The sequence below is a fragment of the Mixophyes fleayi genome, chromosome 12 (assembly GCF_038048845.1).
Source record: "Mixophyes fleayi isolate aMixFle1 chromosome 12, aMixFle1.hap1, whole genome shotgun sequence".
NCBI lineage: Eukaryota > Metazoa > Chordata > Amphibia > Anura > Limnodynastidae > Mixophyes > Mixophyes fleayi.
The window spans coordinates 59,766,523-59,780,870 of NC_134413.1; the positions used below are offsets into that span (position 1 = coordinate 59,766,523).

The 14,348-nt window shown below is 41.7% G+C and overlaps 1 protein-coding gene and 1 long non-coding RNA gene across 3 annotated transcripts; both read left to right on the forward strand.

Annotated features, from left to right (window-relative positions):
• Positions 1–4,444: 4,444 nt before the first annotated feature.
• On the forward strand, positions 4,445–5,913 carry LOC142109361 (uncharacterized). The gene is made up of 3 exons (XR_012680353.1): positions 4,445–4,575; positions 5,252–5,348; positions 5,684–5,913. It is a non-coding gene; the product is annotated as an uncharacterized LOC142109361 (long non-coding RNA).
• Positions 5,914–8,303: 2,390 nt separating this feature from the next.
• LOC142109154 (uncharacterized) lies at positions 8,304–13,892 on the forward strand. 2 transcript variants are annotated; one of them, XR_012680294.1, is made up of 3 exons: positions 8,304–8,387; positions 12,093–12,509; positions 13,092–13,892. XR_012680294.1 is itself a non-coding variant. In XM_075193230.1 (2 exons), the coding sequence occupies exons 1-2, from the start codon at positions 12,041–12,043 to the stop codon at positions 13,256–13,258; spliced, it is 636 nt and encodes a 211-aa protein (XP_075049331.1). In that variant the 5' UTR covers positions 11,301–12,040; the 3' UTR covers positions 13,259–13,892. The 2 variants fall into 2 exon arrangements, 1 of the variants encoding a protein (XP_075049331.1); XM_075193230.1 differs by lacking the exon at positions 8,304–8,387 and having other exon boundaries at positions 11,301–12,509.
• Positions 13,893–14,348: the final 456 nt, after the last annotated feature.

Sequence of the window (14,348 nt, forward strand, 5' to 3'; positions counted from 1 at the left end):
TGGGGAGAATGAAGCTTGAGCCAAGGCAATCCTAGAATGACAGCATTCACAGAGCGAGGAAGAACCAAGAACTCAATGACTTCAGAATGTTGCACCCCTACCATCAGCCGAATGTGGGAGCAGATATGGGAAACCAACCAGTTAGAAATCCGATTCCCATCCACCGCGGTGAGAAATAACGGCTGAGGCAATTTTAGAGTGGATAATTGGAGTTGCGATGCCAGTGTGGCAGAGATGAAATTCCCGGCTGAGCCGGAATCCACAAAGGCTAAGGTCTCATAGGGGCCGACAGGAGTATCCAAGGAGATGGGCATGAGGCAATCAGTGACAGAAGTAGAGTAGGGAGTAGCAACCCCAACTCGTAGGTCGTCCTCCCTGCCACCAACTAGGAGGGGGCGTTTCCCGGTCTCTTGGTGCAAGAAGATATAACATGACCAGGATCCCCGCAGTATAAACAAAGATTTTGCATGAAGCGTCGCTGACGTTCTTCTGGGGATAACCGGGAACGGACGATTTGCATTGGTTCCTCCAAAGGCGCAGGGTTCTGGAACAGGGGAGCAAGGCGAGGAGAAGTCCATCTGGTGGCGGAACGTTCCTGAGTACGCTCCTGAAAGCGTAGATTTATGCGATTACATAGCGAGATCAGAGAGTCCAGATCCGCAGGAAGTTCTCGTGAGGTTAACTCATCTTTGACACGATCTGCCAGGCCTTGCCAGAATGTTGCCACTAAAGCTTCATAATTCCATCTGAGCTCGGAGGACAGGGTGCAAAATTGAATTGCGTACTGGCCGACTGTCTGAGATCCCTGGCGAAGATTTATGAGACTGGAGGCAGTTGAGGATACGCGGCCGGGTTCATCAAAAACTTTCCGGAAGGCCTCGATAAAGGAAGAGGCGTTAGACAACATTGGTTCATTCCGTTCCCACAGTTTTGGAGCTATCCTACCACGTTTTAGATTTACCATCACAGGAGCTACATTTGCCATCAATCCAGTGTCCTATCCATCTTTGGTCCATAGGGAACCCGGTATTTCTAGCAACATTCCCTTTACCTGAGATGGACTTTGTTCTATAATGGTAGAGCGTAACATTAACCCTTGTGGGGTGTCCAATATATCCTGTACCTCATGTGCAACCTTCTCCGGTATGTCTAGGAATATACCATCAGGGGTACAGTATATGACACATCCCATTTTGCACAACAAGGGCCCGATTCATCAAAATTCGCAAACACATACGCATCTGCTAAATGGCTCTGCGCATGCGCGAAACGACGCTTAAGCAGTGCAAAACACTACATACGCTACTCAAGCACGGCAGATACAGCTCTCAAAAGGCGACTCAATCTCAAACTCCAACGCAAATAGATTTGAGATGACTGCTGACCACTTGAGAACATATGGGTGGGAATGGGCGGAGAGTAGGCGCGGACTGGGCGGAGATGAGATAGTACTTGAGTAAAGTAGGCGTTATGCTTTTTCACTTGAGAATAGTAGGCGTTCCCTCTGCCCAGATGAGTGAAACTGACGTCACTCCTGTCTCAAATCTTTCACAAAAGTTAAGGAAGGCCAGGGTCATGTTTAACTCCAATACAGCTAGCTAAAACCACTATTAAACGCCTTTAGGAGCATCTTTTGCGTTTAAAATGCAAAACGAAATATGCACAACATACATACATATCAATACAGACTGCCTGTGGCAATTTTTTTTTTTTTTTTTATTTTTTTTTTTATTGAGCTTTTACATATCTTACAAATGTTCCATTAGTATGTTTGTGTAAATTAAGCTTGTTTTGCTTTACATACCCCTTTCTAATCAATGCAATTCGCAAGTGCAACATGTTTGATGTTATTTTGGCCCTTTGGCCTCAATCCGGAACTGCCGGAATGCCGAAATTAGTTAGCTGGAAATAGCGCCCTCTGCTGCTTACTGCCTCTTCAGTAAAGAGGACTGCCTTTTATAGGCCTGTACACTGCTAGCCACATATCTTCTCAGCATTATGGGGAGAATCCAGGTCACAGTGCATTCCGGCTGCCGGAATGGTTGCCTCAGTGCATTCCACATTCATTCCACTGCCGGAATGGTTGCCTCAGTGCATTCCACATTCATTCCACTGCCGGAATGGTTGCCTCAGTGCATTCCACATTCATTCCACTGCCGGAATGGTTGCCTCAGTGCATTTCACATTCATTCCGGCTGCCGGAATGGTTGCCTCAGTGCATTTCACATTCATTCCGGCTGCCGGAATGGTTGCCTCAGTGCATTCCACATTCATTCCGGCTGCCGGAATGGTTGCCTCAGTGCATTCCACATTCATTCCACTGCCGGAATGGTTGCCTCAGTGCATTCCACATTCATTCCACTGCCGGAATGGTTGCCTCAGTGCATTCCACATTCATTCCACTGCCGGAATGGTTGCCTCAGTGCATTCCACATTCATTCCACTGCCGGAATGGTTGCCTCAGTGCATTCCACATTCATTCCACTGCCGGAATGGTTGCCTCAGTGCATTCCACATTCATTCCACTGCCGGAATTGTTGTGCACACTGCATGGGTAATTATTTCATTTTATGTAAAATGTCTCCCAAACAATAGACTTTGTCATAAATATTTATGATAAATCTCCAACCATTCTGAACAATTACCAATATCATTAGTCTCAATATGTTACATGCCTGATTTGACAGTTGGTGATGGTGCGTTTGCAATAACAAATAATATTAATAGACATATAATAACTCGAAAATATATTTTAGTGTTTTACACACATGATTTATGCAAATTTAAAACAAGTGTACTATTACCACAGGGACACTTTTAACAGCAACACAAATTGTCTAAGGATATTAATGATCCCTAAGAGCCGAGGGCTGGTGAGGACTCGAACCCACGTAGCAAGCTGGCAAGGTGGATTGCCTAACTGCTACACCACTGTACAAGTGGTGATGTCAAGGGAATAGAATACAAATTAAAGATGACCAGCAACTTCTAGCATAAGTTGTTTCCCTTAAAACATGGGGAAAGATGGCAATACTTGGAAATATTATACCCAGAAAGATTTGGTGCATGCAGAGTCACAATTTATGCATATCGAAATATATCCATGTTGATAAATACAAATCAAAAATAGAACATTTATTGCTCCCATTTCTACAATTTGATTTGGTGGAGCATTTAGCTTTTTCCACTGTTGCCAGTACAGAATTCCTATGTCTTTGAAATCCAAAGTCTTTGCCAACAACTGCTTTGCTGTGTTGTAGCTGATAACACTGTTGAACATTACATATAGCCACCTTACACACCAAAACATATACTAAGTCACAGAGTGGAATAAATACCCTCAAACTTGTAAATATACCAAGGTTAGCCACATACACGCATCATTCAGGGTTCAAACTCATTACCTTGTTGTTGCAAGCTCATTTCTTTATTCACTGAGTTATACTTCACATTGAAACACCAACACCAAACTGCACATTAACTAGTTAGCACAGCTGAATGACTGTCTTAGACCTGATAAATTGGCCATGTTGCAATTAATATGAACAGCATGATGGATAACGTGGTATTAAAATATTAACCCTAGATAAACACACACATTAATAAAAACACTGTTTTACTAAAGCAGCAGGAGCTGCAAAAACGTCACCAAACAAACGTGAATTAAGCGCGTTTGCGAATCTTACGCTAAATACAAGCAGTTGCATATAGTTTTTTACTTTTAGGAGTATGCTTAATAATGTGTTTTATTAACTCACTTGGTGCTTAGGGTTGACCTGGGGCCTCGAACTTCTGCACTTAGTATTGGGGGGTGAAATACATAACCACTACACTATCGTGGCACATCTAAATGTAGCACATGCAAATGAATTATACCTCATAGAATTGTACTTAAAACTATTTTACCCATACTATTGCCACAACACTAACAGCTTAGCTCATTAATGACATCTGTAATAATCGTTATAATCTCTACTTACCTACAGAAAATAAACGTTGCTCACATGTCAGGTCACTTTTACACAAAACCACACTTGGCTAATTAGAACGCACCTGCGTGCTCCTAATGACGTGTCCGGCATACTCTCCGGCCTACTCACCTGCATTTAATTCACTAATTACAGTGTTACTTAAAAAGACCTTGCTTGGCCTTCTGTGTTGTTGGGAGATTCACAATTCTGGGTAAGTAGCCCTTAATGGTGAAATGTTTCATAATCTCTGCAGTTTATTGCTGTACCTTGCTCAACACTCATGTTTATTTGTAGGAAAAGATATTGGTGAGATACAGATAGAAAATTATGCTGAAAGGTCCTAATGGTTAAGAATTTTATGTTGAAGGTTAGTGGAAAAGTCTTTAATTAGCTGCAGAGTTTGAATATTGAGGCAACTGTGTAGACTTGGGATGTGTCTCTGCATAGATACCTCTCGACTGTAGTAACACACATAAAGATTATCCATCTATATTGATTTATTTTGTACCTGTTTACCCTCCCCTCCACAGATCTTGGTCCTGGATTGTGTTTTTTGGGTGTCTAGTGATTGCTTATTGACATTCCACATTTGTCTGTGTGTGTGGTAAGTAGAAACCAGATATTGTTTTATTACATACCCCTTGTTAAAATACTTTGCATTAAGAATGTCCATACTGTTTTTTTTTGTTTTTTTTTTCTATTTTCTTTTTCTAATACCTTTTATTTGAAGTGTGGTTTTTCAGACCCTACCTTAAAGACACATTAACACTCTGTGCTTGAGTCATTAAGGAGAGCAAAGGATAAAAAATAAGTAAATGTTCTAGTGGACAAAGCATGTTACAATGTAAGGGGTCAATGTTTTATTTAATTTTTTTTTTTTTTGGAACAAAACATAAATATCTTCACATTTAAAAGATCAGTGGTCAAATCATGTGCAAGCTTAGTCAATGGTTGATTATCTAAGGTATGGTTATTCAAAATGGGAATATGAATAGACATGGTCTGGTGTGTTACTGAAATGGTTTATATGTGTAATAATAGGGGAAAAACCATGCCTACCTGTATTTTACCTTTACAATGTGTGTAGAAAGTATAGCTTCATGCCTCCAAGTTTAGCCTTAATGTCTTTAGCTAAATGCACGTTAATGGGGTAGTTTAAATCAACAGCCTAATGTGGCAACATAATTGATGTTTGGTTTTTCTACAGTTTATTGATCAGCACATATAGTGTTGAGAAGTGCACATTATTGACACTTTATTTGTTTTTCTTATATCTACAGCCTTTAGATTACACTTGGCCTGCAGTGCTGGCTTTTCTGCCATTGCACTTCCTTTTGGAGTTGGTGGATGTTGCCATGGTGAAGGGTGTTTTCAAATGTAAGTAGTATAGTGCTATCTGCACTAAAATGTGATTGGCCAGTGAGTGTGCTCCATACAATAATGTCGTCGTTACTAAGCCTGCAATGTGTGGTTGCACAAACAAAACATATGGGCAGATGCTAGCTATGTAACATATGGGTTTGGTGTTTCAAATTAAGTCAAATAGTGCATTCAGAATCCTAGGTATAGTCCAAACACACAAGCCATTATTATACACTATAATATTACCGGCTTGTTTACACATGCCAATACATTGCTCAATCTCTTGATATCAAAATGCAAGTTGTCTGACCTAATATTGCCATATTAATTTGTTGCCTTTCGTTCAACAGGGTGTGTTGGCGTGGATTTTGGATTTGTGCAATTCGTGTCTCACTACATGTTGTTGAATTTCTCCAGAGCTCCAAGCCTGCTTATGTCTCTTCAGTCTGGCCAGATTGTCATCTCTTAATCCAAGGAATTTTTACACACACAGACCATTACCTTGTTTGCTTTGTTTTTGTCAGCACATTTGAATTCATATATGTAATAAATCTAGCCTATGCTGCAAATGTGTCAGCAATCAGTTGTCATGCCATTTTGTACCATTACTACAGTGCACTGATTAATATTTTAATACCCATAAATCCATGTGTAGTGCTTTCAAAACTATTGTGGAACAGGTATTATTTCAAATGAATATATGAAATCTAGGTGTGGTTATTTTCTCCTTTGCCACAGATACACCATAGCCTACAAACACGCTAAATGGGGTAAATGTATAGTTTTAGAAAATGTCTATAGGGTGGAGGTTTGTATGTGTGTTTGGTGCTTAGTAGTAAATTGTTTGGACACTTTCAGCTTTTAGAGCGAACATGTGATGTGCGTAGGAATATAGGCATCACATTACAGGTAAATGTATATAAAGAAAGCAAAATTGTTAGCAGTGTCAGGTCACACACTACCAACTTTTGGCCCTTGGCCAAATGGGATAACAATATTTTTCGCTTGTGCTAGTGGCACTTTGTTTCAAAGTGGTCCAACACCCACATGCCAGACACAAACCCCACACTAACAATTATGGGGAATGCATTAGGGCACTAAGCTAGTGGAGTCTTGCTACAAGGCCATAATACCATCACCTAGGGCCTGAATCATTAGTAATCTTCTTATCTTGTGCAAAAGGTAAGATGCTTATTGTTACGAAGAAACGGGGAGATAAGAGTGAAGCAAAGATGGATTTTCATCCTAGCGTAAGAAATTCGTCACTTATGCAGTGGCTTTTGCTTCTTATCTCCCTTTTCTGAGCATGAACAGAGTGGATTAGCTTAAGATAAGCAAAAAATGACAGATAAGATCCTTAATGAATCAGGCCCCTAGTTTGCTAATTGGTCAAGGCAGCTATATGTAAACTTACAGCCACCATAGATACTCCACATGAGAACTAGTTACATTAGTCTGATTACCCATTGTTAGGCAGCAGTCACTTGATATGTTTGCTGAACCTGATAATGTAGGTCTCCAATGTTATTGTGGTGTAGAAATGTGAAATTTATTCTCAATACCATTTTCATGTAGCTTGCCCTCTGAAAGTGGAAAGTAGTGACAAATTCACATTCCACCTTTGTTTCTCTTCAAAGTGTGTGTCGTAATACCACCTATGTCTGTTTAAACATGCTAGTCAATGTTAACAATAATTTGCAGCATTTGTCCATGCCTTGGGCAAGGGAAGTACAAAGCCTTAATGTACAGATATCCTCCCTTTAGGATTATGGCTCCATGTTCAAATTCCTTTACCACCATCTAATCCAGGGGTGGGCAAACCTGTCCTCAAGGGCCATATCCAGTTCATGTTTTTAGGATTTCTGTCTGTAGAAACAGGTGGGATAATTACTGACCCAGCCAAATAGATTAACTCAGCTGTACATGATTAAAGAAATCCTAAAAACATGAACTGGATATGGCCCTTGAGGACAGGTTTGCCCACCCCTGATCTAATCCAAGAGTGTTGGGCCGAGCACACAGTATTTTGAGGGATTAATGTCTGGTAGATATTGTTGATGTTTACATTGTTAGGTGAGGCATCCAGTTTTTTTGGCTTATAGAGGGTGAACATGTGCAATGGGTACCTGTGTCTGTATTGGCAAGAAATCACAACATACCAAGCTTCAAATGATAATATGTTGCCCGTTATATAAAATTGCTTGGCCTTGCATAAATGTTTTCCAAAACTGGAAGGGAGCCAAATCCAAGTGACGTGCCCACTTTAACAATGAATGTATCAGTGTACATTACGTAAGAAACTCTAGGGTCTGTTTGTTATAATAATGTATTCAAAGTTCCAGATTGGTTTAAACTATCATGGATTGGGGGGATCAGATCATAGAGTTTGGAAAAGTCTTTACAGGATAGAGGAGTTTGGTGGACAAACTACCTCTTGGAGTCTACTTACTTGTATTACAGAGTGTGCTTCTTTGCCTGACCAAACCATATCTATACTCCAAGCTTTTTCATTTGCGTCTTACATGATTAGTCAGACACACAGCACTACATACACCCATATAGTGTGTCAAACTGTCACGGTAGTCTGTATTTCTTGATCCGAATCAGGGACCCTTGGGATTACCTGCAGCAGGTGTGAATCTGAACAGAGCAGCCTGGATGATCTTCCTGCTCATGTTCTTGCTGATTGTCCAATCTAGCAGGGGAATGAGCTGTCTGAGAATGTGGACACAAACACAGATTTTGTAATGCAGCCAGAAACACTGGGGCCAATAACTATCCACTGGAGAGAAGTGTGTTGTTCAGGCAATGAACAGATCACAGCAGCAGCTTTAAATAGTTTGTCCCAAGCAACTATTGGCTGAGCACTTAATGGGATCACAGGTGCTGAATCTGGTTGATCTGGAATGATCACCTGACTGCATCCAATATGCCTGTGCACATGCAGCAGAACAAACAGTGTGTGTTTGATTACAAACGGAGCTGTGGAGGACGGGAATGTTGCTGACGACCAGAAGGCACCCAGGTAGCCGTGATATGACAGCGGCTGATGGGGTAAGTGCACCTAAGATCCAAATGTGAGACCCAACCTATATGTGCTTAGTGCAATAAGGTCATGAGGTTACTTGTAAATAACTGTTATGCTAAATGACGTCCAGTGTACCACACACTGTGCATTAGCACTAATCTTAAATACAAATCCCTTATTAGATTTTTAGAATTAGCACAGATTCTTACCTGTACAAAATAGTAGTTAACAATATTTGTCCTGTGCCATCATGGGAAAAAAAAAATTTACATTTATTTGGGTTACCTTAACACCTGTCTTTTGTGGCTCCTTTGTGTCAGGTTACAGTTTGCAAATGCAATACTTTCTTGACAGAATGATTTGCCCTACCTCTAAAGGGGCACTGTAGTTGCACGTTGTGTTTGCAATTATTTAGTCAGGCAAATAAAGAAACACTGTGGCAAAAGCATTAAGAAGCTTACCTTGATACACTTCTTGTTTAAGTCTTCTTCAGCAAACCATGGGCCAGAATCATTCTGGAAAGGTAAGGCAAAGTAACTAAGCAAGGGCAAAGCATGTCAGTTTGGAGGGGGATGTAAACCAAAAATGTCATTGGAGATGTAATTTTGGGGTAGGAGAGGTCCTACCTGACATGAACATTTCAGTGTACAAATAAGCTATCAAGTATTTGTGCGGTACATTAGGATACAGACATTTTTTTATTTTCGTGCTCTAAACCTATTGCTAATTTGCACCACTTGCATTTTAAAAGGCTTTTGAGCAGCATTCAGAAATATGTATCCTTGACATCTAGGTTCATTACTCAATCAGGGCCATGGCATGGTTTTGGTCAGCACACTGATATTAGATACATATTTGTTTGAAGACGTAAATGAATCAGCCAGTTTGTTTGGAGATTATACTATGGTTAGACTTGATAACAAGCATTGTTATTAAAAAAAACATTATGGAATCTGCCGTACAAAAGAAATAGACATTTCAGTAGTAGGAATTTTTTTATTATAAAAAAAAAAAATATACATATTTTCGTCATATATTAAACTATATTTGTGAGGGTAAAACAATACAAATTACTTTTTCCGTGTTTTTTTTAAGCCGGTTGGACGGGAGGCTCCCCTACTCCGACTTCTTGTCACCCGTGATGTAGAGGAGTCAGAGGAACCAGGCAATGGGGCAAGGCAAGCGGGTTGTGTCCGACGAGGTGAAGGTGCAGGGTCAGGGGATGGGGATGGGGCCACGACAGGCGAGGGGGAAGTGGGCACAACAGGGGATTGGCCATAGCCACGAGCAAAGGCAAAACACATAAGACGACATAGTTCGGGGTCAGGGAGGGCGGAAGAGACAGACACATCAGGGAGGGCGGAGGCAACAGACACATCAGGGAGGGCGGAGGCGACAGACACATCAGGGAGGGCGGAGGCGACAGACACATCAGGGAGGGCGGAGGCGACAGACAACTGGGTATGGGGGCTGGCGAACAAATAATCTGAGCTGGGTGAAGGGATTGTGCCGGAGGTGCGTTGGGAGTGGACATGCAAGATATCACCCAGGAGTGTTGCAATATTTGTCACTGAAGTATTTAAATTATCAATTTTGGTGGCGAGTGTCGTCAGTAAAGAGGTGTGTGTGCTCATGAAATCGGAGAGTGTGTTAGTGAGACGGTCGATTTGCTGATCCGTGTGTTGGACAGTGCTTGATATGTGTGACAGGTGAACATTCTGTGCAAGAGTGACGTCTTTAAGATTTTCGGCTGCGCGTGCGAGTGTCCGCTGCCTTACATATTCAGCTGGAGGCAGCTGAGGCTCCTCCACATCACGGGCAACTTCTTCATCCACCGGTGAAGCAGGCGCCTGCTGCTCACATGCTGTAGAGAGATAATAAGTAAAATAAAGTAATTAGAATCAATGAGTAAGGTGCGATATTATATTTTCAAAAACATCTTACAACGCGTGATGTAGCATTGGTAAAGTGTCAGCTTCCCTTGAATGTGCTAGCAGCCCTTTCCGCTCCCCAAATACAAACATTGCCACTTATGGTCTGACATTTTAGGATGAGCCCTACATATTGAGACCATTTGTCTTCAGTGTGTAAATGTCATTTCCTACTATGTGATAGGCAAACACATTGTGCAATTGAAGTTTACCTTCACACACACATCCTGAGAGTTGACACTTTTACTCAGACAGATACAAAGCTTTACAGACATTAAGAAAGCAAACTCATCATGTACCTAGTGGAGCGGCCTCTCCTGTTCGGGGTGGGCTAGAGCCAGTGTCTATGTCGCCCACCCCAACTATCTCCACCAGGGCTATTGCAGCCCTCGCCCGCTCCTCGAGGGGTGTTAAAGTAGTACGTAGTCGAGGCCCCCCACCAGTGCCTTGAGCATGCCTGTGAAGCTCAACAAGCTTCGCTTTCAGGCGTCCTTTATAGTCTGCCCATCTGTGGAATAGACAAACATTATTGTCTCACATAGTACCTTCAACTCAAAATGACACATTTTTCAATCAAATACATTGCACGTTTGCTAATCACAACAATTTAACCTTCACTGTTTTTTCATTTAGCACACAGATACTTGATAGATTATTTGTACACGGAAGTTTAAAGTTGATATTTGTGTGCTACATGAAAAAGCAGTCAGTATTTAATTTATGGTCAAAACAGATTACTAATTTGCACCCCTTGCATTGTAACATGGTTTTGTCCAGGAGACTGAAATAAGAAGTTTCTCAAGTTAAGGATCCTTAATGAATCAGGCCCTATGTTTGTAAATATGTTCACCCTAAACACCTGACATGGCCTACATAACTATGTGCAAGCACACTATAAAGGTCATGCCCCTTCCAGTGCACCCAAAAAGCTTTGGCTCCTGTGTCCTAAATGTGTCTGCTAACCATTTACTGACCTAAATGTTTTTGTGTGACAATTCTCAACATTAAGTGTGGTTTAGGAAATCAGGCATTCTAAGTCTTGACCCGAGTGCTGTAACTTGCTAGTCTAACCTTAAAAACATTTTGGAGTGGAAGATGTGTTGTCATTATTGGGCCAAGATTTAAAAGGCACGTTTCAAATACAAAACACCTTAGTGTTTAGACTGATTTTTGCAAGCTCCCATAAGATGCAAACAGATTAGATAGTGTGCTAGATATAGCTAATCAATTATTACTTAACTGCCTATTTAGACTCTTTTAGACTGTAAGGTAGTCCCAACAAAGGGTGATTTCCAAAGTATACTCAACATTCAAAGCTTTTTGACCTCCATCCACTAATTCGGTGGTCCTGTAGAGAACTAATTGACCAGGGCCAAGGGAGTTTGATGACTTAAAAGCACCTACATGAAAAAAACATACTACGGCCAAATGTGAACAAAACCTAATTAGGCGGCCAGTAGTATGTTTGGGGAGTGTGGTAGACAACACATGCAAATATGGAGCAAGCCTCCAAACTCCACACATATGTAACTATCATCAGGGAGTTGAACTCCTGACCCCAGTGCTGTGAGGCAGACGTGCTAACCACTAGACCACTGTGCTGGGCTGACAAGTCATGTGAAATGCTTTGTGTTCATCATGTTTACCTCCTTGCATTGTTAGTAGCAAATATTTATGCCTGCTGACAATGTAAAGTTGATTAAATATGTATGATCACCTGATTGTCAAAATACAATAGTTTTTTTCAAATGGTGATTGTGTTAACATGTCCTTTTGTTTATATTTCCTTTTTTCAAACAGACCGAGCACGCTGGGAACGCCGCCAACGCCGCCGGGCATTCGTCGAGGCGCAGGCAGCTGAGGAGGAGGAGGAGGAGGAGGAGCAGCAGCCAGTGGCGGTGGCAGTGCCACTGTCATCGGAGGAGGAGGAGGCGGCGGTGCCAGTGGCAGTGTCGCAGGAGGAGGAGGAGGCGGTGCCAGTGGCAGTGTCGCAGGAGGAGGAGGAGGCGGTGCCAGTGGCAGTGGCAGTGTCGGAGGAGGAGGAGGAGGCGGTGCCAGTGGCAATGGCAGTGGAGGAGCAGGAGGAGGAGGAGGCGGTGCCAGTGCCGGTGCCAGTGGCAGCAGCGGTGGAGGAGGACGAGGAGCAGGCTGACCGGGAGCCCCAGGATTTAGCGGACTCCACATCAGGCAGCCAAGAGGCAGTGGAGTTGGAAGATTGTAAGTATTTGCGATAAGTGATGGACATAGTTATACAAGATTGACATGTGCATTATACTTGTACATAATCCCTGCTGTGACATATGTTGATTAAATGGTGCCTTAAATGCCACAGGTCGAACACTTATAATATCTGCCTATACATTTTAGGCGCATTAAACACTCAAACCACAGCCATAGCCATCTTAACACATGGGCACGCAGGGCATTGGGCAAAACAATGTGGCCGCTAGCCTGGTCAACTCGTCAGTATATTAATGACTTGTTTATAAAATCTAATATACACCAAAATCGTTTGAATTCCTGTGAGTGATTGTATAGGTAGTGGCCCATGTAGTGCATAGACCTGGGGCCAATAATGCTGGATAAGACAACCCTGTACATGGCCCTCTCCCCGTGGCTCACCAGAATTTAGTACATTGATTCGAATGCCTTCTCGATGTCTAATGTGCGTGCAAATGGTTTTGTGGCCAGAGGCCTAAGTTTTGAAAGTAATGTAACAGTAAACATCTCTAGTAAATCCTGTCTGTTTGATGAAATATGTATCCATGTATGTAATGTTTAATTTCTGATTTCTTTCAGCACCCACTGAGGAAGCTGGCAATTGGCCTCCACCACCACCCACCGCAGCAGAACTGATGGCCCACATGGGTCAAATTGTGGAGGACCTGGAAGGCCTCCACGTACATATTGGGAACATTGTAGGCAACCTGCGTTTTAAATTGGCCTACTGGGCCTCATTTCTATGATATTTTATTTATTTGTTCTCTGATGTATATGTAAATAGTTTGAAAAGATTGTTGTGTTTTAAAAATATATAACTTTATAAAAAAACAAACCTTGGTGTGTGTGTCTTTATTCATCTCATTACACAACATGTGGGTATATATAATAGTCCGAAAAGAGTAATGAAGAAAGATGTTTTGCTTATAACATCATTTGTAAAACACAAAAGGATTTCTTTAGCTGTTTGCATGTAATCCAAAAGTAACATGTGCCCTCCACGAACAAGCCACCCCTATAAGAGGTATTGCATCTGTAGGCCCTGTGTGCAAGATAAAATCCAAAAATGTCAAACGCTCTAGCTAGTTACCAATTCCCCCAAATACATATGTCATTGTAGTGATACTCCAAGGTAACGTTCAAGTATCAGAGCAAAGCCAGTGACACATTGAAGAGAACCTCTAAAGTGTACCCAGAAGTGGCGTCAATGGTGTAAGGCAGAAGTGCAAGCGAGGCAAAGGACCATGGTACTGGAGTGTGGAGAGCGGCCTGTTTGGATAAAGCTGAGTACATGACATAACGTGTACGCCATGGATCCAGATGAAAGTCTATTTGCTGACAATGTTGCATTTACCTCCAAGGAAGCTGTCACCTACAACACCCCCCCCCCCTTAGTCCATTTAGAATACTCAATGTCAGCATGCACCTAATACTGTGCATGTGAAGTATAGGCCGTGAGGCTTCTTGGATTTTCCCTCCAAATAAATATTTACTTTCAATACAGTATAAATCAGAGGGCATATTTTACAATATGGTTGAGCGTGTATAACAAATGCAAAAAAAAAAAAAAAAACATTGTGTCCCATTTCTTATTTCTTGTTAGGTTAATGATTCCAGTCCACACATTAGTTATGGGTATGCTCAGTATTTGAACTCATGTCTGCTGTGTTGTGACAAGTGTGTATTAGGTTAATTGGTAGCAAAGGAAAAACAACCGTCCAGAGTGCTGCACATCATTGTTATTTGTCAGTGATTAATGAGTAGAGAGCTATGTCGTAAAAATAAGCCCCAGGCATTTATGTTGTGTTGTGTGTAAACAAACTGTTGGGTCCCTCC

Coding starts and splice junctions, on each gene's coding strand:
- LOC142109154 (XM_075193230.1), top strand. CDS start 12,041: ATGGTGATTGTGTTAACATGTCCTTTTGTTTATATTTCCTTTTTTCAA. Junction 12,510..13,091: donor GGCAGTGGAGTTGGAAGATT/GTAAGTATTTGC, acceptor GATTTCTTTCAG/CACCCACTGAGGAAGCTGGC.